Below are 20,924 nucleotides of genomic sequence, written 5' to 3' on the forward strand. Positions count from 1 at the left end.
CGCCCGCACCACGCCCTATAAGGGGCCGGTCACATGGCAGTGCCCGGCCAATCCACGCCGCCCCGCCCGCCCGGATCCCGCCCGCCCCGCCCCCAGCCGGCCGCCCCCGCCCTGTCCCCGTCGCCAGCCTTCGGGGCTGCGCCTGGGCCCCCGGGTCCTCCCCGGCTGCGCCCCAAGGGGGCTGGGCGGGAGCGGTGAGCGGGCGCCCTCGGTGCGTAGGGATGGTGCCGGCCCTGGGCGCTGGCCAGATGCTGGGAGGTTGTGGCCAGGAGCTGGGCGGGGCCGGGAGTCCTCGACGGCCGTGCTGAGCGGCCCAAGTGGACCCTTCTAACCTGCCCCCCCACCCCAGAAGGCACCACCAGCCGTGTTATGCTCCAGCCCAAGTAGGGTAGGGTAGGCCCCTGGTTCCCAGGTTTCTTTCCACCTTCCAGTGGCCACATCATCAGCTCCCCCACCCCCAACCTGCTTTGGACCACCGGCCTCTTCCAAGATCAGGCTCCTGGGCCGTCTTCCCGCCCTGTCCGTGTGTCTTCGACATCCTTGTGGACGATGCTTTCAACGCCCTGGTCTGACGGGCAGGATGCAGTCCTGGCCTGGGGCTCCTCACCCTCTATCATACCTGAGACCTTCCCATCAACATGCACGGAATCAGCTTCAAAATCTGTTTGTGGGTTTCGCCCCTCCACTTTTCATTCAATGAAAACGTAAATGGAGCCTGTTGTGTGCTGTTCGTTCAGCCACCACTCTGCTCAGCGTCCCCACCGAGCACCGATCTGGGGCCAGGCACCGGGCTCCCTGCTGGCCTAGGTGGGGCTCACATTTTCCCACAAGAGTTGTGGGTGTTCACACACACTGCTTTGGCCCCAAGCCACCATTTACTCCATTCCACACACTGTGCACGTTTGGATGAGCAGCCCTCCGCGAATCGCTCCTGGTGAGTGATAGAGGGGTCCCCCTGCACCAGGACATCGAGAGCAAGTCAATGCCACCAGCGGCTCCGGGGCAGTGCAGGCTGCGAGGGCAGAACCAGGAAACGAGATGGTGAGCGGCAGGGAAGGAGGCTTCTCGACACTGAGCCACAGGAGACTCAGGGATGGCCCCCGAGTTCCGAGGAGAAGCAGCAGCAGGACACGGGGCTCTGCCTTCAGCCCTGAGAGTGACGAAGTGGCAGCGAGCAGAGAGGTCAGCTGACTGCCGGTCTAACAGGCTCCCCCTGGCTGCTGCGCGGGGCACAGGCGCGGAGCCGGCGCCTGGGGGGCCCTCGGGGGCGAGCGCGCCGTCAGTCCCCGCTCCTGGTGGCCTCTCCTGCGGTGCTGGCCGCCCGCCCGCAGTAGAAAGTGATGAAGGAGCCACCCAGGAGAGCAGATGCCGTCTCCCCTCCCTGCCCCGGCCTCCGCGTGCTTGTCGGTGGCCTTCACAGCGCGAGGCACCCTCTTTACACTGCCCTCCCAAACAGGAAGGAAGCAGCAGGCGCAGAAAGGACACCCATTTTTAAAAATAAATACATGGTATCCTTTCATAACTAAGGAAATTTCTAAGGAGCTCCCCCGCACATTGCTCCTTTAACTGCTTCGGGGAGACCTGGGCTGCCATAGGGTGGGAGCGGGCGTGGGGCGGAGAACTGCGGCGCCACCACCAGGAGCAGGCGCGGCGCGGTCCCAAACGAAACCAGGGCTCCTTTGGGTGGGAAGTGCCGGTGAAGGCTGTGGGGAAACCGCCGACAGGCGTGTCACAGGCAGAGACCGAGTCCCTCGAGGGTGCGGACAGCAGACAGCATGCCCCCCTCCACAGCGGCGCTGACCAAACTGCTCACGTGGTGGCTGTGACGCTTGACAGAAAAACTGGGCGCTCTCAACTCTTGGCCTAGGCATATGTGGGCTGTGCTGGTCACTGGGATGCGGAAGAAGGGAAAGAGAAAGTTGTACTTGACACCCAAGTGGAGGTGTCAGGTAGGCGGCTGGTTAGGGCAAGGGGTGCGCAGCGACCAGTCCCTGCTGCAGAGAGGGGTCAGGGCCCCGCCCCTCGCTGAATGCTCTCGACAGCCCCACCCACTGCCCACAGCCCCGCCCCACAGCCCTGCCCCGTCCCCACCCCTCAATCTCCCCGCCTTCACCTGGCTGACCCAAACCAGCTCCCAGTGGTGCAGGGCCTCCAGGAGTGCAGCAGGCGCTGGGCAGAGAGTGATGTGGGTGCCTTCATTCCCGCGCCTCCCTCCTGCTGAAACGGCTTAGGCCTCACGGAGAGGTGGGAGGTCCCCGCACCTGTCAGGCACCAGCTCTACCCTCCTTCCTTTCTCTCTAGCTCTGGTTACTGCTCCCTCCCCTGTTCCTGCAGGCCCAGGAGTTGGGGGGTGGGGGTGGGAAGGGGGGCTGTTCTGTCCCTCAAGGCTTTGCTGCACCTCTCAGCTGCCAGACATCTGCCTGGATCGGAGGGAGAGGAAAGGGCCCTGGGGTGCTCCTCTCCACCGAAGCCAAGCACAGGACAGACAGAAGGAGCAGCCGGCCTCCTGGGGGAGGCTGGGGGCCCGGGAAGCAGTGTCCAGGGCCCTGGGAGGAGCAGGTGTCCACAGGGCATGGCCGTCAGCCAGACACTGCTGAGATCCAGGGAGACGACAGGCGACATTCAACCTCCAGCCTCGTGGACCAAGGTGCCTGTTGCCTTGATGAGCAGCTTCCATCTCGTAGAAGGCCTTCACGGAGCTGGGTGAAGGAGAACGAACAGCTTGTCCCAAGTGCCTCCAGCAGGGCGCACATGGCCTGCTGGGAGAGGAAGTGGCGCTCTGCTTCCTTGCCCACCCTTTTCTGGCAGGGCCCCCGTCCCTTGCCTTCCGTTCCACTCACCCGGTGAGCCCACCTCCAGCCTTCAAGGTTGCCCAGGGAGGCTTCAGCAGCTGAGGGAGGTCACACACAGAAGTGTGGCGTCCCCCATGGCCCTGCAGGTGCTGCTGGGGGGCCTGGGGTTGGTTCTGCCTGAGCTTGGAGACGGTGTGGTAACTAACTGTCCACTGTCTGGGGCTCAAGGCCAGGGCCTGCGCTCTCAGCTCCTCTGCCGATGTCCCTCCACTCACTGCAGCTGTGCTGACATGTGATGGACACACTATTGTGTGCAACTTACATGCATGTTGAAAAATGACCCCCTTCATCCTTCGCACGGTCGCCTTAGCTTCTCTAGTGAGAAGACGTCAGGTCTGCTCCTAGTGCTGCCCAAGTTCACAGCAGGGCAGTAACTGCAGCCACCTGGCTCAGAACAGATCACCTCGTGACGGCAAGCTCATCCCCTTGACCAGCAGCTCCCCGTCCCCACCCCCAGCCACTTCAGTGAGTCCGAGTCTTTCAGGTCCAGGTGCAAGGGGCAGCACACAGCACCTGTCTTCCTCTGAGCCGCCTCCTGAGCATAACGCCCCCACGTTCCGACCACGTGGACACAGTGACAGGACTCCCGTCTTGTCTGGGGCTGCGCTCACATCCTCCACTGCGTATGTGCACCCGTCTTCTGTGCCCACTCACCACTGCTGGACACGTAAGCCGTCTCCCTGTCTTGACGACGCTGAATGACATGGGGTGCAGAAAACTCTTCAAGCCCCAGCTGGTGTGGCTCAGTGGACTGAGTGCTGGCCTGCAAACCAAAGGGTCACCGGTTCAATTCCCAGTCAGGGCACATGCCTGGGTTGCAGGTCAGGTCCCCAGTAGGGAGCGTGTGAGAGGCAACCACACACTGATGTTTCTCTCCCTCTTTTTCCCTCCCTTCCCCTCTGTCTAAAATAAAAAAAAAGAAAGAAAGAAAACTCTTCAAGATGCTAATCTGATTTTGTTCGAGTAAATACCAAAAGTGGAAGCGCTGGGTCATAAGGCAGTTCTATTTTTAATTTGTTCAGGACCCTCCGCGTTCCCCACCATGGCTGCAGAGGCCCGCACTCCCGCCAGCAGGGAGGGAGGGCTCCCTTTTCTACACGTCCCCACCAGCACTGGGGTCTGTCTACCGTTCACGGTCGTTCTCCCGGGTGGGAGGCGGTGTCTCCCCGTGGTTTCCGCCAGCATCTTTCTGAGTGAAGGGAGTTTGCTAAAATCAGGCGGCAGCGATGGTCGCCCAATGTGGTGAATGTGTTAAAAGCTACTGCTCCCTGCATTTTAAAATAGTTAAAATGGTAAATTTTATATTATGTGAATTTTATCTCAATAAAAAAGAAAACCTTGTGCTGGCCAGTGTGGCTCAGTGGACGGAGCGCCAGCCTGCAAAACAGGGTCGCGGGTTCAATTCCCAGTCAGGGCACAAGCCTGGGTTGCGGGCAAGGTCCCCAGTAGGGGGCGCATGAGAGACAACCACGCATTGATGTTTCTCTCCCTCTCTTTTGCCCTCCCTCTCCTTCTCTCTAAAAATAAAATAAATAAAATCTTTAAAAAAAAGGAAAAGAAAATCTTGCCCTGGCCAGGTGGTGCAGCTGGCTGAAGCACCCTCCACACACGGAAAGGTTGCAGGCTTGATCCCCAGCCCCGGTGCAAACGGGAGGCAACCAATCGATGTTTCCCTGCCACGTCAATGTTTCCCTCTCTCTCTCTCTCTCTGTAAAATCAGTGACAGAATATCCTCAGGTGAGGATTAAAAATAAATAAATAAAATAAAACTCTTTCAACTCAACAATCAGAAGAGAGACACAGCCAGCCTTGAACAACGCAGTCTGCACTGCATGAGGCCACCTACACGTGGGTTTTTATTTCAACAAATACTGTAAGTATGTTTTCTCTTCCTTACGATTTTCTTAATAACACTTTCTTTGATCGGTTTCGCGTTACTGTAAGAATACAGTATGGAACAGACACACCGCACAGAACATGGTCACCGGCTGTTTGTTATCAGTAAGGCTTCTGGTCACCAGCAGCTACTAGAAGTTACGTTTGGGGGTTTGAAAGTCGAATGCGGGCTTTCGGTGGCACAGGGTGTGTGGCACGGGGGGTATGTGGCTCATGGGGCAGCTGTAACTCAGTTTAAAAACAGGCAAAGGACATGGATACATTCTTCCAAATAAGACACACAAATGGCACACAAGCACGTTTTTCAAAATGCTCGAAGTGAACAGTCACGATAAAAGGGAAACCTGAATCACCACCCCAGCGAGGCACACTCGCACCCACCAGGACGCGGCCGGGATGAGAAGCACAGGGGAGGTGTCGACGGGGGCGTGGGGGGCCCTCGGGACTGCCGGTGGGAACAGAAAACCGTGCAGCCACTTGGGAAGACAGTCTGGCAGCTCTTGAAAAGGTTGAACACAGACTTGCCCCCTGACCCCGCAGCTACAATTCTAGGCAGAGATCCGCGAGCGGCGAAAATGCACGTCCGCACAAAAAGTGCACGTCAGTGTGTACAGGGGGCATTACCCGTAAGAGCCCGAAACCGAAAGCCACCCACACGCCCCTGGATGGGGGATGGACAAACGGCAGTCCGTCCACACGATGGGGTGTCACCCAGCCCCGAAAAGGGAGGCATGAACGTGCTACATGGCAAACCTGAAAGCCACCGTGCGCGGTGGGAGGAGCCCCAGGGCCGCAGCACCCAGGACAGGCAGGTCTCCGCAGTGGTGGCCCAGGGCTGCGGGAGACGGGCTCCTGGGGAGAAACGAGTGCGCCCCGGGCCCCTCTGGGGGTGCGTCAGTGCTCCGCGGCAGACCGTGGCCGTGTCTGCATGCAGCTGTGTGCGGCACACCGCAACGGTGTGGAGGCCGCAGTCACCAAATCTCAGGGACGCTCTCGTAAGAAGGAAACCAGTGGGAAAATGACAAGCTGCAAGTTAAAAGCAATGCTATTTGGCTAACTAAAGCAAAAAGAGTAACTGTCAGCCTGGAGAGCGTAAGGCCAGGGAGCGGGGCGCTGACTGCGGGGCACAGGTGGCCGCCCTCACGGGGGCTGGGCCCAGAGCATCCACTGCAAACAAGATGGCCTCTGCAAGGACACCGCGTCACCGTCGGCAGTGTGAAGGGCACAGACACGTGGCTGGCAGACGCCTGAGGAGGCCCCAACACAGGGCTGCAGCCGCGCCACCCCGAGCTGGCGGCTGTGTCGAGTCCTGGGGGGTGGGGACACGGAGTTGGCAGTTCTCAGAGAAAAAGGGCTATGTACTGCGCCTGTAGTTTTTCTGTTTTTGTTTCAAAATTTAAAATTATATGTTAAGCCAATGAAACCAAATACAATGGAGCACATCATATGCTGTGTGGTTCCAGTTACAGAAACTTCGGGAACAGGCAACGTTTACCTGTGATGACAAGGGCGCGTCAGCGTCTCCTGGGGCTGTGCGGTGGCCCGCGAGGGGATTACTGGGGAAACAAGGACATTCTGCACGTCAAACCCCATGAAATGCTGGAAGTGGATACATTGCATGGTCAGTAAGTCATATCCCGGCAAAGTCGATTTTAAAAGCTTTAAAAAATTCCATCGGCCTTTTCCTGTGGGAGTGGAAATGCCGGTTCTGAAATTTATACGAAGGGCAGGGAGAGCCGAGCCGAGGGTTCCGTGGCCACAAGGCTGGAGGGCGGGGGCCGTGGTGGCGATGCTGACAGATGCTGCTGAGAAGTGAGGGCTCCAGCGCAGGTCAGCGAGCCAGGAGGGCCTCCTCGGAGAAACTGGGTGACCACGGTGGGCAAAGCCAGGCCCCATCTCCACCTCACTCCGGTCACAGAAACTACTTAAGAGGGAGCACGGGCCAGATCATTAAACCCTAAAACTACGACGCTTTTGAAGAAAACAGGAGAATATCGAGTGGGACAGGCAAGGATACGCCAGGACGGAGATCTGGCCTTGGTCAAAATGTAAATCGTCTGCTCTCCCCGAAACGAACAACTTGCAGCCTGAGGCTCAATAGTGAAGCTCTTGCGTCTTTAAGGGACTGGCACCGAGAACACAGGAGAAGCGGCCTGATTTGGAGACGCCCACGACCCCCCCCCCCAGCAGGCGCCGTGGGGAGGACGGGGCCCACGCGGGCAGGGAGCCCACAACGACAGAGTCCTGTCATCTGGAAATGGGACCGAAAGCACCAGAAGGTGCCACTGCCCACCAGCAGAACAGAGAAAATTAAAGAGGCCCTTGGTCACGGGAGTCAGAACAAGGGACGTCTGCTGGGGTGACGGTTCAGTCCCTATCCCGGGAAGGGACATGTCACAGGGGCAGAAGACTCTCTCAGAACTCACTGGGCTATGCGTGGACTTCACACCTCATTTAAAACCTCTCAAACTGATACGATTTCACACCACACACCAAATGAATTCCACCTGGGTTCAAGAACTAAACTTTAAAACAAGAGCTGGAAGAAAGTGCTAACTCAGAGCGGGGGGTCTTTGTACATGCAGTATGCTATGGAAGTCACCAGGCGGTCTTCCCACGTGACTTCCTCGATGGACTGGGCACAGAGCCACACAAGCAAAGAGCTCCCACATGTCAACAACCACAATACACACAATTTTGCACAAAGGCGATTCACACAAAAGGAAAAGCAAATCTGTAATAAATAGAAAGACTCGGTCTATCAATAACCAGCGACCCGTGCAGAACAACACGGTAAGGAGTCATTTCCACTAGATGATCAGAAAGAGCTGCGACTGTAACGCTGGGCGTAGGCTGTGGGGGGAGCCTATTGGTGGAGGTAGAAATGGGCACCTGGTGGGTGTCCCAGATGCATGCAGGTACGGCGCCAGCCCTCCTCGCACGCATGGCGCGGTCCCTGGGCATGGCACCACCCACAGGCCGGCAGGGACTGAGCCGCGCAGCCGTCACCTGGGGCCAGGAGCCCGACCTCAGTCAGGGGACCCTCTGGCCCAGGACCTGACGTGCACGCCCCCCGGCAGGCGGTGTGGAGGCACTCACAGAGGTTTCATGGTCTCCTTCCAGTTCTTGTGCTGTTTGAATTTGGGGCCAAGAAAGGTGTGAGGTGTGCAGAAATAACAGCAACTTGGGGTTCTGCCCACATCCCAGGTGCATGCTGGTGGCCGCCCCCCGGGACCTGCCCTTGCGGGCCTCACCGGCCTGCCGTGTGCCCCCAGAGCTGACACAGGCCGCTGTGCACGTGGTGGGGGGGGGGGTGCCCTGTAGGAGCCGGGAGCACGTCCCCATTTCAGCGTGCTTTGGGGTGCACTGCAGAGCCCCTTAAGCCCTGGGCAGTCGTCGGGCCCCTCGAAGCCAAGCTCTAGAGTCCTGTTTAAAAAGGCTGGGGCCTGACGTGACAGGGCCCCCTCAATGCCCCAGAGGTTTGAAGTGGGCTGGGTCCCGATTCCAGTTACCTGTCGACCCCTATCCCAACCTGTGCATAGGATGGGCCAGCAGCCCGCAAAGCCCTGAAGAAAGGGGCATCAGCCCTATCCACTCGGGATGGACGGTCCCGCACACCAGGCCTCGGCCACCAGCCTGGCAGCGACACAGGGCTGAGGGACACAGGCGAGGACCCTGCACGGGCTGCTCACCGGCCGGCATGGTGGCGGCTGTGGGTGTGGTGTGGGAAGGGGACCACTGGTGACTGTGTGGAGGGAGCACTGGGCTGTGTTCTCACAGGCCTGCTCCGTGAGGCCAACCCTGCACGAGGACACGGGCTGGGGGTCCCGCACAAGGCCGAAGAGGCCCGAGCGGCTGCGTCACCGTTGAGCGCAGATCTGATTCCGACTCCGGGGACGCACCTGGTGCTGCCACGGGTGTCCCAATCGCACGCGGGCAGGCAGGTCCCCAAAGGCGCACGCGCAGGGGCCCCGAGTCTGCCCGGGCGAGGGCGGCCGTGAGCGCCACGTCCCCAGGGGGCAGGGGTTCTGGGAAACTCACTGGGACGGGACACCATACCGAAAACCAGGTTTAAAGTGTTTCTTTTTTTATTGATTTCATTGAAAACAGAACAAGAAATGGTCTTGAGCCAAAAGACTGCTCTTAAAACTGTCAAAAACATTTTAACAGAAAAAAATAAACATGACTGCATTATGAATGTTTTAGAAGTCGCACAAAAACCCCACTGTTACTGCACTAATTACAGTATTTAAAAAAGTGTTTGCCAAAAAAAAGGATGACCCGCAGGCCACCACACAAAAGGCGATGGCAAGTTTATTCACACCACAAGACTGCCGTTTAGAAAAGGTCTCCTGCGTTTTATTCTAAAATCACTTTGTTCTCCTTGTACAGTGGGCATTTATTTCACACGGTGGGTGGAGGCCACACCGGAATCAGCACCGTTGTCTGTGGTTTGTGTTTTATCCTCATGCTCCCTGATGTTCGGTAGCGGTAGAAAATTAATCGGTTCACTCCTCATCGTAGCACGGGACTCGAAAGTCAGTGAGGGCCGGCGCCACGGCCCTGGCGGGCTGTGCAGGGCGTCCGTGGGCAGGGCTCCCGGGAGGGGCGGCGTGCGGCAGGTCTGCCAGAGGATCAGACACTGGGTTTCTTTACAAGCAAACCCACATTTCCTCCACCTGTGGCGGCTCGGCCCAAACTCTCTCAGACGGTGGGGGGACGGTGTATGTGCAGCGACCGGAACCTCGGGTGGGCAGGTCAAACAGAGCAGCTTGCAGGTGATGGTGGCTTCAGTGGATGCCGAACGGAGGTGCCTGGGCCGACTGGACACTGCCCACCAGCCCAGCGGTGGGACGGGAACCATAGGGAGCAGAGAGGCAACGGGAAGCATGGGGACGACAAAGCCGCCGTCAGGAACGCACAGGCCACACCAGCGCGCACCACAGCGTCCAGGGGGCCGCTCTTCACGCAGGCCCGGCTCAGCGCCTCCGCCTGGCGTGGCCCTCGGATGCCACAAGCGAGGACTTCTCGTCCCCTAAACTGCAGCGTGGACGGCACCCAGTGGCGCCTCACCGGGAACCGGTGCTGGAGGAGCTGGTGTCGGGCAGGCCGTCCTCCTGGGCCTCCTGCGCAGCGCTGGCCTGCCGCTGGGCCAGGGCAGAGCTGGAGTACCGGCACTTGGGGGACCCGCAGCGGCAGCTGAACAGCTTGCCCTTGATGTCCCAGAAGCGCTGCCCGTAGTCGAACCTGTGGAGACAGCAGAGCTGAGGTTGCGGGGATCAGGAGACGGGTCCCTCAGCCCCGTCTCGGGGGCCCCTCCTGGGTCCGGGTTTCAGGGCCCGTGTCTGGCTGCACGTGTGTGAGTGTGTGTGGCCAGCCCCCCGCTGCAGAGGGGGCACCACCTACCCCAACTGCTCCCCGGCCTCAATCAGGCGGGTGCTGAAGAAGGCGATCCTGGGGAAGCGCAGGTCCTGGTGGGACATGAACACCCGCACGGGCACCAGGTTGGGCTCGCAGTGGTGGTTGATGAAGCGGCTGACGTTCCCATAGAAGCGAGCATCGATGCAGTACAGCTCCCCGTCCTGCAGGGCGAGAGCGGCCCAGAGCGGGCGCGGTGTGACGCGGGGGCTGCAGCCCTGCGGGAATGCAGCCGTCCCCAGGGGTGGTCAGGGGGACGCCACCAGCCGACAGGTTCCCCTCCTGCTCTGGCACTTTGGGCACCACGGGAGAGGACACAGGGCCATGGGAGGGGACACAGGGCCATATGGCTCCTCAAGCGGTGGTGATGGGAGGGACAGGCTAGAGAGAGGGGTGAGCTGGGCGGGTGGGGACGAGGGGCGGGGGAGACGTGCATGCCACAGTGGGATCACAACGGCTCAATAGGACTCCTGCCACCCCCTGCTGTCCCACGGGTGCAGCCCGGGCCTAGGACCCCTCAACCCCCGTCCTGGCACACCCCCCGAGAGAAGGAACACTGAGCTGACTATGAGAAAGGCAGAGGCAAGGGGCCCGATGTGGCTGCAGGGCCCTTCACCAACAGGTTGTTTCTCTGGGAAGTTCTGGGAGCGAGAAGCCAAGTCCTGCAAAGCCACCCCTGGAGCTGCACACAGGTCTCCCAGAGGCCTGAGCAGAGAGCCCGGCCACACAAAGGAAGTGAGAACCAGCCCGCACAGAGGGTGTGGCCTGGACAGAGGCACCTCCTGGAGGGGCTCAAAGACCCACCCACATCCAGGGCAGGCCCATAACGCAGGCTCCACCTCTGTGCAGGAAGGGAGGCACCTGCAGGACACAGCTCTGAGCTGGAAACCACCCAGGAAGCGGGGGCAGAGGCTGGGGCAGAAGGGTGGCCAGGCAAGGGGCGGCGCTATGCCTGGACCGAGCACAGGCCAAGGCCCCAGGGAGATGCTGGCGTGCAGAACCCAGACAGAGTGGCTGGGAAGGCCCTGACAGCCTGACCCTGACCCTGGCCCTAGCCCTGGCCCTGGCCCTGACCCTGACCCGGGACGGAACAGGGACAGAAGCCGCCCTGAGAGGACGGGATGCGCTGTAGAAACGCAGGCGCTGCCCAAGAGGACCCGGAGGAGGACAACGTGCCTGAGCAGCAGAGACGAGCCGCAGTCCCTGCCCTGAGCGTGTGGCCGCCACTGTGGGTCCCCAGCAAAATGACTCGGAGCACAAAACCCTCAGGGCCTGCTGTCTCAGCAGAGACACGGAAGCAGGAAGCAGGTGGGGACTTGGCGCACAAGCTCCCAGGCAGCTGGCAGGCCCCAGCGCCCCGCGTGGGGCAGCCAACTCCCAGTCTGCGCCCGTGCGCGTCGGCTCCCCAGGGAGACACCGCCTGGCACCTCAGCGTGGATAAGGCAGCGCCGGGTGGCAGGAGGGCGCTACGCCCCCTCAAGGGCGGGGACGGGACATGATGAGGATCGCCTGTGTCCCCATGGACACCAGGCGGCTTGTGCAGTGGGGCATGTGGCCGGCCCCGGACACCAGGCCAGAGCAGGACTCTGAGCATGGAGTTCCCAGGTGACCTCACTGCTGAAGCCTGTGAGTGTTTTACTCAAAGCACAGAGATGCCCAACTCCAGAAACTAAACCCACTACAACACATGGACTCAGCTGAGAGGCGAGGGCAAGCCGGGCGGGTGCTGCTCCCGAAGCCGAGTCGACGGGACAGGACTCGCGCTGTGGGAGCTGTGCGTGTGAACTCCCAGGGGCTGGAAAACCCCGTGATGTTCGCTCTGCGTGGGGAGTGTCGGCACCAACACACCAGCAGTGTGCACACCGAGCCCCGTCCCCCGAGAAACAGGCCCAGGGCCAGCGGCCCCTCCAGCACAGAACACGTCAGGGCAGGTTCAGTCCCTGCAGGTCCCCACACGGCGGGAAGCGAGGACGCCGAGGAAAAGGCCAGGTGCCGGTGGAGGGTCTCCAGGCAGCGCACACAGAGCTCACCCCAGCAGGGCTCACTGGCCGCCAGGACAGATGGAGCATCAGAAGAACACGGCAGTGACTGGTCAGACACTCCCCGTGCAGAACACCCGCGAGCCGCGACAGCACACACGTGTTGAGGGAAACAGGCCCAAACCCCTCCGTGGGCAGGGATGCCATGTCTCCCCCACCCGCCACCAGGCCAGGGTAGGAGGCCTCCTTGAAGCAAGAGGATTTGTGAACGTGGACGGCTCAGCGGCCGGCCAGGCACATGCATGCTCGGGGGGCGGCACAAAGGCGGGTCCTCAGCTCTGGACCTCCACCCCTCCCACCTGACAGGCTGCCCGCACTCCCTGCACCCTGGGTCCCCAGTGCCTCACGCAGTAAAGCCTCTGCGGTCTGTGCGGAGCTTCCGGTCACAGCCTGCACGCAGCGCAGACCCTGTGGTGGGGAGGCCGCCGTCTGTGAACAAACAGCACCTCCAGGCCTCGCTAACCCACCGCTGTGCACACGGCCCCCACCCCCAGGCCCTCACTGCGTGTTCACACGTCTGTGCTGCTCTGTCAGTTTCTCTGACCAAGAAACAACCCACACTGGGCTCCGGTACAGAAATAGCGGGGGCCGTGCCCACCTGTGGCGCGAGGTGCGCGGCCGGCGGGGGAGCACACACCGCTGCAGGAAACCCGCGCAGAGGAGGCAGACAGCTGTGGCTGACCAGGGCCCGGGGACGGGCCTTGGGACGGGGGCCACAGAAACGCCCCACATTCGAGTGCGCAGTGGCGCCCGCCCAGGTGGTGCGCACACTTGTCGAAAGGGAAACCAGACACTTACAAGTTACTCAGGACGAAGCCGATCGCCCCCCAAATAGTCAAAAACTCGCTGAAAAAAAAAACAATCCAACCAAAGACACACGCAAGAGAAAACCCTCACGCCGCCTCAGGGGCGCGGAAGACGGACGCGAGCTCTTGAAACGCGAGGGGGGGCGCAGCCCCGTGGCCCACCAGCCTGTGACCTGCCGCTGCCCTGTCCCAGCCCTGGGGCTCACAGAGTCTGCCGAGAGGCGCGCAGCCTCACAGGAGCTTGGGGCACCAGGACGGCCCACGGAGGGCAGGGCCTAGCACACACGCACACCCTGCCAGGGGCGGGGGGACCACCTTCCCAGCCAGTGGTGGTGAGTCCAGCAGACGATGGCGTGTACACGTGGGCGGCAGAGGGCAGCTTCTGGGACGCAGCCGGCCCACTGTGCGCACGGGGCTCGGCCACAGACCCCCAGCATCGGCACATGTGGAGGTCGGTCAGGCCACAGTCAGAGAAGGAACTGCCCGGCTAGAAGGCCTCAAGAGGAAGCAAACAAGCCGCCGAGGGACATCTGCTCGACACCAATGTCACCGAACACTGTCCACCTCCTGCAGCCAGCACACGCCGACACATGCACACGCCAACACATGCACACGCCAGGGGCACGGGGCGGGGGGGGAGCCAAGGACCAGGTCCGGCCCGCCATCCTGGGGTGACATGCCCACCCGCAACAGGAGGTGCGCGGCCGGCAGGGGAAACCCGGAGAGCCCGGCCTCTCTGGGGAGGCCCGTCTCTCTCTCTCTCTCTCTCTCTCTCTCTCTCTCTCTCTCTCACACACACACACACACACACACACACACACACACGTGCGCGCAGGGCTGGGCCGGGTTGGTGGGACGGCATCACACGCTGCACCCCAGCCGACGGGTGAGTCCTACGCAGAAAGCCCCACTTCCCCAGCTGCCCTGAGCTGTACGCCCACGGGCAGTGACCGGAAGACCCTGGGGGCGGGGGCTAGGCTGCATGCTGACAGGGCAGCTGCGGTCCCAGCTCCCAGGAGGGTGACCAGGGACACGCACACGCGTGCACACACACCACACCTGCCCTCCCCCCTCACATAAGGCTCCTGCTGCTCTGCGGGTCCCACACACAGGCCCCCTCCTGGTGGCTGCAGGCTGCACCCCAGGATGACAGGCTTGGGTTCAGAGAACAGGGCTGACACTGTCCGGGGTTAGGGGTCCCAATGAGGACGGCCTCCAGGCTCTGAGCACAGGGAGGCCAGCGCTGGAAGGGGCTGCCAGGACAGACGTGTCCCCCAGGCTCAGTGGCAGCTGGCTCTGGGCGCCCAAGCCCTCAGAACGCACTACCTTGTTGTCCAGATCAAAGAGGTAAGAGTCTTCCTCCCGGACGTCAGCCTCGGAGTCGGAGATGAGCTCGCCCACATACCTGCGAGGACGGGAGACGGGTGTCGCCTGTGTGACGGCACAATGAGCGTGTGGGAGCCGTGACGCGGCCCCAACAGCTGTGGCCGCACCAGTGAGACCAGCCGGTGGCTGAGGTGGAACTTAGCTTAGGCTGCAGGAGACAGGGACACAGAAGCCCTAGTGTCTGATCACCAGGGTCCCGAAGACCCTGCCCAGACGTCACTGGTGTGGATCGCGGTACCTCTAGTGAGGCAGCAGCGGGGAGGGAGTACAGGGAGAGCCGGGACAGGCCTGGTGCTCGGGAGCACCTTCCTGCAAAGCCTGGGGCCCCGCACCCGCAGGGTGCTCGCCTGCGCCCACCTCGCCCAGCCCCACAGCAGCCTGGGCCCCTCGGGCACCCACTTACTCGCAGACGAAAGTGCCCACGGGGATGTCCTGCAGGGACCGCACGCCCCAGCCCATGCTCTGTGTCCGGTAGAGCTGCAGCCTTGTCCTGGAAAACAGGGCCTGTGCTCACAGCCATGGCCAGGGCCACAGCCATGGCCCTCAGCGCCCAACACCCCAGACAGTAGCCACCGCCGCAAATGCTTTCCATCGTCCCACACGGCCCAGGAGTGAGCCTGAGTGACCTACAGCACCCGTGGTCTTCACTCCTCAGCAGTCACCTGTCAGCACGCGGAACACAGACCCTGGCCCGCTCTGCGCCTCAGTTTCCTCATCTGTGACATGGAGACCACCTTGGGCCGAGCCACTGGGTTGCAGTGAGTCCCAAAGGAACTATGCTTCCACCGACCGCAAGCTGCACTGTGGGTCGGCTAGGCAGCGGGATGGGCGTGGGGCTCTCCCTGGCCCCAAGAGCCACGGGCACCCCACCTGCCCATCCACATGTCCAGGGGTCCCTGCAGGCAACAGGCATGTCTGCCCTCTCCCCAAAGGACTTTCTGCCACACACGGAGGCGGCAGAGGAACGAGGAACAGTCACAGTGGTCTGCGGAACGGAGGCTGACAAGCCTGCGACACCGTGGAACTAGCTCTGCTCAGCTGGTGCGCGCAGCCCCTTCTAGTCCAGAGGGGCCCATGCAGCAGGGGGGGTTCGGACCAGGACACGGGGTCTGGGCCTGGCTCTGGCGGGCAGGGGGCACTGCTGGAGGCCAGGAAGCCATTGCTGTGACTTGGGGACGAGGGGTCCACGCTGCTTGGGAGGTCTGTACCAGAAACGCCACCAGAGAATCTCAGGGTGCACAGGGTGTTTGGGGGTGCCGCCAGCCCCACACAGAACCAGTTCTAACAGCGGGGGTGTGAGCGTGGGGACGCAGTCACACTAGGCCAAGCCTGCCCCTCTGCTTTCAGCTCTTCTGACCAAGGCTGTTTGGTCCTCTTGGAGGACAAGGGCTCAAAGTCGGTCCCCACGTGCACGCACCCCCTAAACACATGCAGGTGACGGACACAAGACTCAGACACCTCGACACCCTGGTCGTCCTTTTTGAACCACCGCCCGTGGCCCCACCCGGGGCTCAGGCCGCTCACCGCAGGCCGTTCTGCACTACGCGGTTGCGGCAGGTCCTCCAGCAGGCGCAGGCGTGGTTACACTCGAACAGCAAGGGCGGCTCTGCCATGTTGAACTCGGGGAGCAGCCGGCCGTCCTGGGGCAGACACACTGTCAGGGCCCTGCATGCACGTGCCCGCCGGACAGCGACACGCCGCCCTGGACCCACCTCCTGCCAGCAGTCTGTGCAGGGGGGGGGGGAACCTGGACACCTGGCCCTGCCCCCTCCGCCCCCTTGCAGAGCCCCCGGACTCCGCAGAGCCCCCAGCCTGAGCCCCGCAAACCCCTAGAAACTTGCCCTCCTGTGTGACCCCTGGGCGGCAGAGCCACAGGGCAATGCACCAGGGTCAAGGGTGCTGAGTCTGCGGCCCCAGTGGCTTCAGACGCTGCTCTGAACAGCTGAACTTTCCTAGAACCTCCATCTCACCCTCTCGCAGGGGCCGAGCTCCACATCACACACGTTACAGGGTGTGAGCCCCCCAACCGCACCCACGACGCCACAGCCTCTCACCGTAACAAGCACTTGGACACCACAGGACCGGTCCCCACACTCACGCACCCTCTCCTCTGAAGCTGACTCTGGAGAGACTCGTCTGCCCTCGGCCTCCACTCGCAGCCTGCACCCCCACTGCCCCCACCAGGCAGCTCGGAGCTCCCAAGACCAAGGGCGCTCAGGGCCCTGACTGCGGGCATGGGCCGTGGGCGCCCTGCTCCCCTCCTCTGCTCCGCTGCTTCCAGGCCAGCTCAGCAACGGCCCCTCTGCCTACTCCCTGGACGTGGCCACTCCCCAGCTGGAGGACAGCTGGCTCTGTCCCCACAGTCCTTCCCCATCCTGTCTGCTGCTCCTCCCTGATCCTTCCCACACCCGCCTCTCCAGCAGCTGCTCCTTGCCATGGCCGGCTCGGACGGCCTTGCAACAGGAGGGGGCACCGCTGCGCCGTCTGCCCCGAGAGCGGACTCACCCCACAGCCCGGAGGGGACGCTCACCTTGTCATACCAGCAGCGCATGCTGAGCTGGCCGCACATGCAGGTGCTGGAGGAGCAGTCGTCGGTGCACACGCAGTACTGCGGGGACAGCGGGGCAGCGCGTGAGGCCACGGTCACGAGGGCACTGCCCTCCCCTCCCCCCACCCAGCTCAGCCTGGCTTTCACTGGCCACGCGCTTTCTGAAAGCGATGGTCAGGGGCGGAGAGGCGGGATCTCTCGACAGCTTTTCTAGGGTCCCAGAGGTAGTGCAAGCTCCCGGAAAGAAGCGTGTGCAGGCAGGGGAGCTGGGCGGGGACCCCCAGGAGAGGCGGGCGGGACGAGCAGGCAGGGCCACACTGAAGATGCTCTGTGGGAAAGGCCAGGTCGGGGCCCCAGCCCTGCCGAGGGTGTGGGGACAGCCTGCGTCTGACGAGTCCGTGCAGGGAGGGGCGGTCGTGGGTGCAGGGCTGGGCCCTTGGCGCACGGCACAGTCTCCTGTCCCTCCACGGTCCCTGGAATCGCCACTCACTGGGGACGCTCAGCTCTGCTTTTGGGGGCCAGAGACCCGGGCTGCACTTTCTAGAGGGACCTGTGCCTGCTTCTGGCTCTCAGTGGGAGGCGGCCACCAGAGCACTGGGTCCTCTAGGTACCCTTGGCCCCACTGCTGTCCCAAGAGGACAGGACCACCTCCCGCCGCCGCCGACCTGCAGGTGGGTGATGTTCCTGTCGATGTTCATGGGGGACGTCACGCAGTTCTGGGAGACATATTTGTAGTTGCTGGGGCTTGGCTCACTGTCCACGGCATTGACGCAGGGAATGGGGATCCGCTCGTAGCCGCGAGCAATGTCCCTGCCACAGGAAAGGGGGTGTCACCTTTGCTCCAACTGGGGCAGGGGACCCACGGGCCACCACCGAGCCCAGGGGTGGGGCCTGCACTTTAGCTGGGGTGTCGCCACTTAGCAAGAAGCTCTCGTCTCGGACCCTCACTTCCCCCTCGTCCACGACTGGCGACAGGGCCGCCTGGGTCCCGAGCGCTGCGCACCTGCTCACGGTCCTCTCCACGGGGACCGGCCTGTCCGGGGCCGAGTCCTGCAGCGCCTTGCTCATCTGCAGTGCGCTCCACACCTGAGAGTTGAGGCTCGCGCACTGCAGCGGCGTCTCCCCCTCCTTGTTTTTCAGGTTGACATCTGAGTCCCGAGAAAGAAAGAGGCTACGAGGAAAACCGAGAGCCGACAGAACATTCGGACCGTGACTCAGAAGGCAGGGAGACGAGGTTCGTGAAGTGACTACGACCGGTACAAACACCGAGAACCTGAGTCCTCATCCTGAGATGGACGCGATCACTGGCTGGCACTCCCGCACAGGCTGGCCCTCCCGCACCACCGAGAACCCAGCTCCTATCCCCGCCCACCACTGTCCACGGACACTGCTGTTGTCTGGTCAGGAGGAGGGTGAGAAGCACTTGGCGTGTCCACACAGTGCACCCGTGGGTGAACAGGGCGGCAGTGGGGACAGCGGGAACGCACGCTCCACGGCCGTGCACCCATAGGCCGAGCTGCAGGCCTGGTCTGGGTCAGAACCAGATGGGGCAGGCACAGTGCTGCTGTGAGCTCTCCCTGTCCAGGGGCCGCCTACCAACACACCCACTGCACTTGAGCTGCCCAGTCCTCAGGTGAGGGGTGTGCCCCACCCCAGGGACCTCCCCTCACTCCCAGGTGACGCAGGTCGCCTGAGGTCCTGCTGATGAGCACAGGGGCCATACCCAGGTGTGTGTGATGTGGGAGGAGGCTTCAGGAAGCAGAGGGCTCCGTGTAGCCAGCACCAACCCTGCTGCCCGCCCTGCGGGACACTGCTCCCACAGGGCTCCCCTGAGGGCTGCCCCCTCGGCCACATTCAACCGAGATGCCCAGGGCTCTTTCACAGTGGCCGCCTTAACCGCAAGTGCCCCCGCTGGCCACAGACCCGGGAGCCCGTGGGCACTCACACCACACAGGCGTAGCGGTCCTCCCTGGCGGCGATGTGCAGCGGCGAGTCCCCGTGGATGTTCACGGCGTGCAGGTCGCACCTGGCAGCCAGCAGGATCTCGGCGATGTCCACACAGCCCGAGAAGGCGGCCCAGTGCAGACAGATGTTCTCCTCCTGCGGGGGGCGGGGTGTGAGGGTGGGGGCAGGGCCCCAGTGGCGCCCCTCCGTTGTTGTTCGCTTTCCCCTCAATCACCCGGCACCAGACCACCAGAGACACACACTGCCACGCTCACAGGGGCTGCTATCTGCTGTTAACTGTCTTGTTCGCTTTGGAATGGACCTGATAATCACAGGACAGGGTAACACCTGTGTAAGACTGGAAAAAACTAGACAACTCTGATTAAGTTAAATTTTGCTTCGTAGAAGCCCCTGTAAAATGAAAGCCTCAAGTGCGGGAACAGCTAGAGGCTCTGTGGCTGTCACAGCGTGTTCACCGGGAAGGGCATAGGAACGGCTGACGTGAGAGGGGAGAGACAACACACACAGGAAGGCGTCCGACCTCGGCGAGGACCTGAGGGGACAGAACCTCCCTCCCGATGCTGGGAGAGGACGAGGCCAGGAGCACGGTGCCCAGCGCCTGGCTGACCTGGCAGCTGCCCCGCCGACCCCATCGTGCAGCAGGGCCCCCACGCTGGCTGAGCTTGCCCACGTCTCCCTCTGAACACCAGGCTGGTGGACATCTCAGCTCCGCCCGCAGACAGGGCTGTCTGCTCCAAGGCACAAACTCTACAGCCCACAAAGGGCTTTCTGCTCCATCCATCCCTCAGGAACTGCAGCAGGAGTCTCGGCCTCCTGGACCCCCGAGTCCTGGTTCCTGCTGTGCCACCTGGGGGTGAGGGCTTTGCACGCCCAGGTCCGGGCAGGCACCCAGTGCCTTTCCACACAGGGTTCTCTCACCACCTGCCCCGACTCTGTGCGAAGTGCGCTCCCTGTCTTCAGCCCAGTGAGCTTCAGGCAGACATATGCAGAGCAGGGACCGAGTAGGGCTGTGTCCTTGTCCTCGCCAGCAGGGGCCACCCACCCAGGTCTCTGAGACCCTGCTCTGTCGCACCCAGAACTCCAGAGCCACCTGCTGTTAGCGGGGTGTGCTCTGAAAGCGAGTCCGGCCTGGGCTTCCGTTCCTGGACACGGCCCTCAGACGTGCTCTCCCCGGTCTTGCCTCTGGCTTCTGCCCTCCTCACGCCTGCGAGCTCCTGAGCAAAACGCGGTTTCCTCGGGAGCCCCTTTCTCTTCTTTTCACCAGAACAGTGTGTGAACTCATAACCAGGCCCCCACTCTCGCGGCCCACCTGTGTGGTGGCAGCTGGCCTGGCCACACAGTAGAGAGCACGCTGGCACCTCCGCCGCCAGCCAAGATGGACAGGAAGCACCAGCCAGGTCACCTCCCAGCTGAGAGGACCAGCCAAGTGACACGTAGTGGCCAGAAGACAGAGCCTGGGGCTGACCTGCACTCGGGGCCGGATGGCTGTCGACAACGGGGCCAAGTCACCTCTGGAGGAAGGGGGATCCCCGAGTGAAGGTGCCGGGACAGCCGAACACCCATCCACACCTCACACCCCCTCTCGTGACACCCGTGACCACAGATATGACAAGGGCAGGTCCGTGGGACGTGGGGTCAGTGAAGCCCACGCCTGTGCCAGAGAGGATGTGTGCCAGAACACACACTCGCTCTGGCCACTCAAGAGAGCCAAGAGGCGGCGCAGTAAACCCGAGCCAGAGGCCAGGGCTGACCCGCGGTGCCTGGCAGGCACAGAGACGGGGCTCACAATGGGGGAAGAAGTCGGCTGGGACAGCAGTTGGGCAGTTTCCTAGGAGAGCTGACACACACCCATCCTAGCCGGCGACTGCACACCACACCCGGGAGGCGCAACAGCGTGGGCCACACAGAGGCCCACGGGCTCCCCGGCCTGCGGGCGGAAAGGAGGGGCTCAGACGTCCAGAGGGGCTCAGCACGCCCCGGGTCTGGGCCCATGTCTGCAGACATTCAGTGGGCA

At 62.3% G+C, this 20,924-nt stretch overlaps 1 protein-coding gene across 3 annotated transcripts in view; it reads right to left on the minus strand.

The window, feature by feature from the left end:
• Positions 1-8,819: 8,819 nt before the first annotated feature.
• The window catches only part of EHMT1 (euchromatic histone lysine methyltransferase 1), a 99,463-nt gene continuing 87,358 nt past the window's right edge, over positions 8,820-20,924 (minus strand). For all 3 annotated transcript variants that reach the window (XM_053918436.2, XM_053918433.2, XM_053918440.2), the window contains exons 19-27: positions 18,891-19,045; positions 17,949-18,116; positions 17,611-17,755; positions 16,928-17,005; positions 15,922-16,037; positions 14,801-14,887; positions 14,338-14,416; positions 10,155-10,330; positions 8,820-9,995 (exon numbers count right to left, since the gene is read on the minus strand). In XM_053918436.2, coding sequence (XP_053774411.1) covers positions 9,818-9,995; positions 10,155-10,330; positions 14,338-14,416; positions 14,801-14,887; positions 15,922-16,037; positions 16,928-17,005; positions 17,611-17,755; positions 17,949-18,116; positions 18,891-19,045 — 1,182 coding nt within the window. In that variant the 3' untranslated portion in view covers positions 8,820-9,817. The remainder of the gene's footprint in view (positions 9,996-10,154; positions 10,331-14,337; positions 14,417-14,800; positions 14,888-15,921; positions 16,038-16,927; positions 17,006-17,610; positions 17,756-17,948; positions 18,117-18,890; positions 19,046-20,924) is intronic.

This window comes from Desmodus rotundus, chromosome 1 (assembly GCF_022682495.2).
Source record: "Desmodus rotundus isolate HL8 chromosome 1, HLdesRot8A.1, whole genome shotgun sequence".
NCBI classification, from domain to species: domain Eukaryota; kingdom Metazoa; phylum Chordata; class Mammalia; order Chiroptera; family Phyllostomidae; genus Desmodus; species Desmodus rotundus.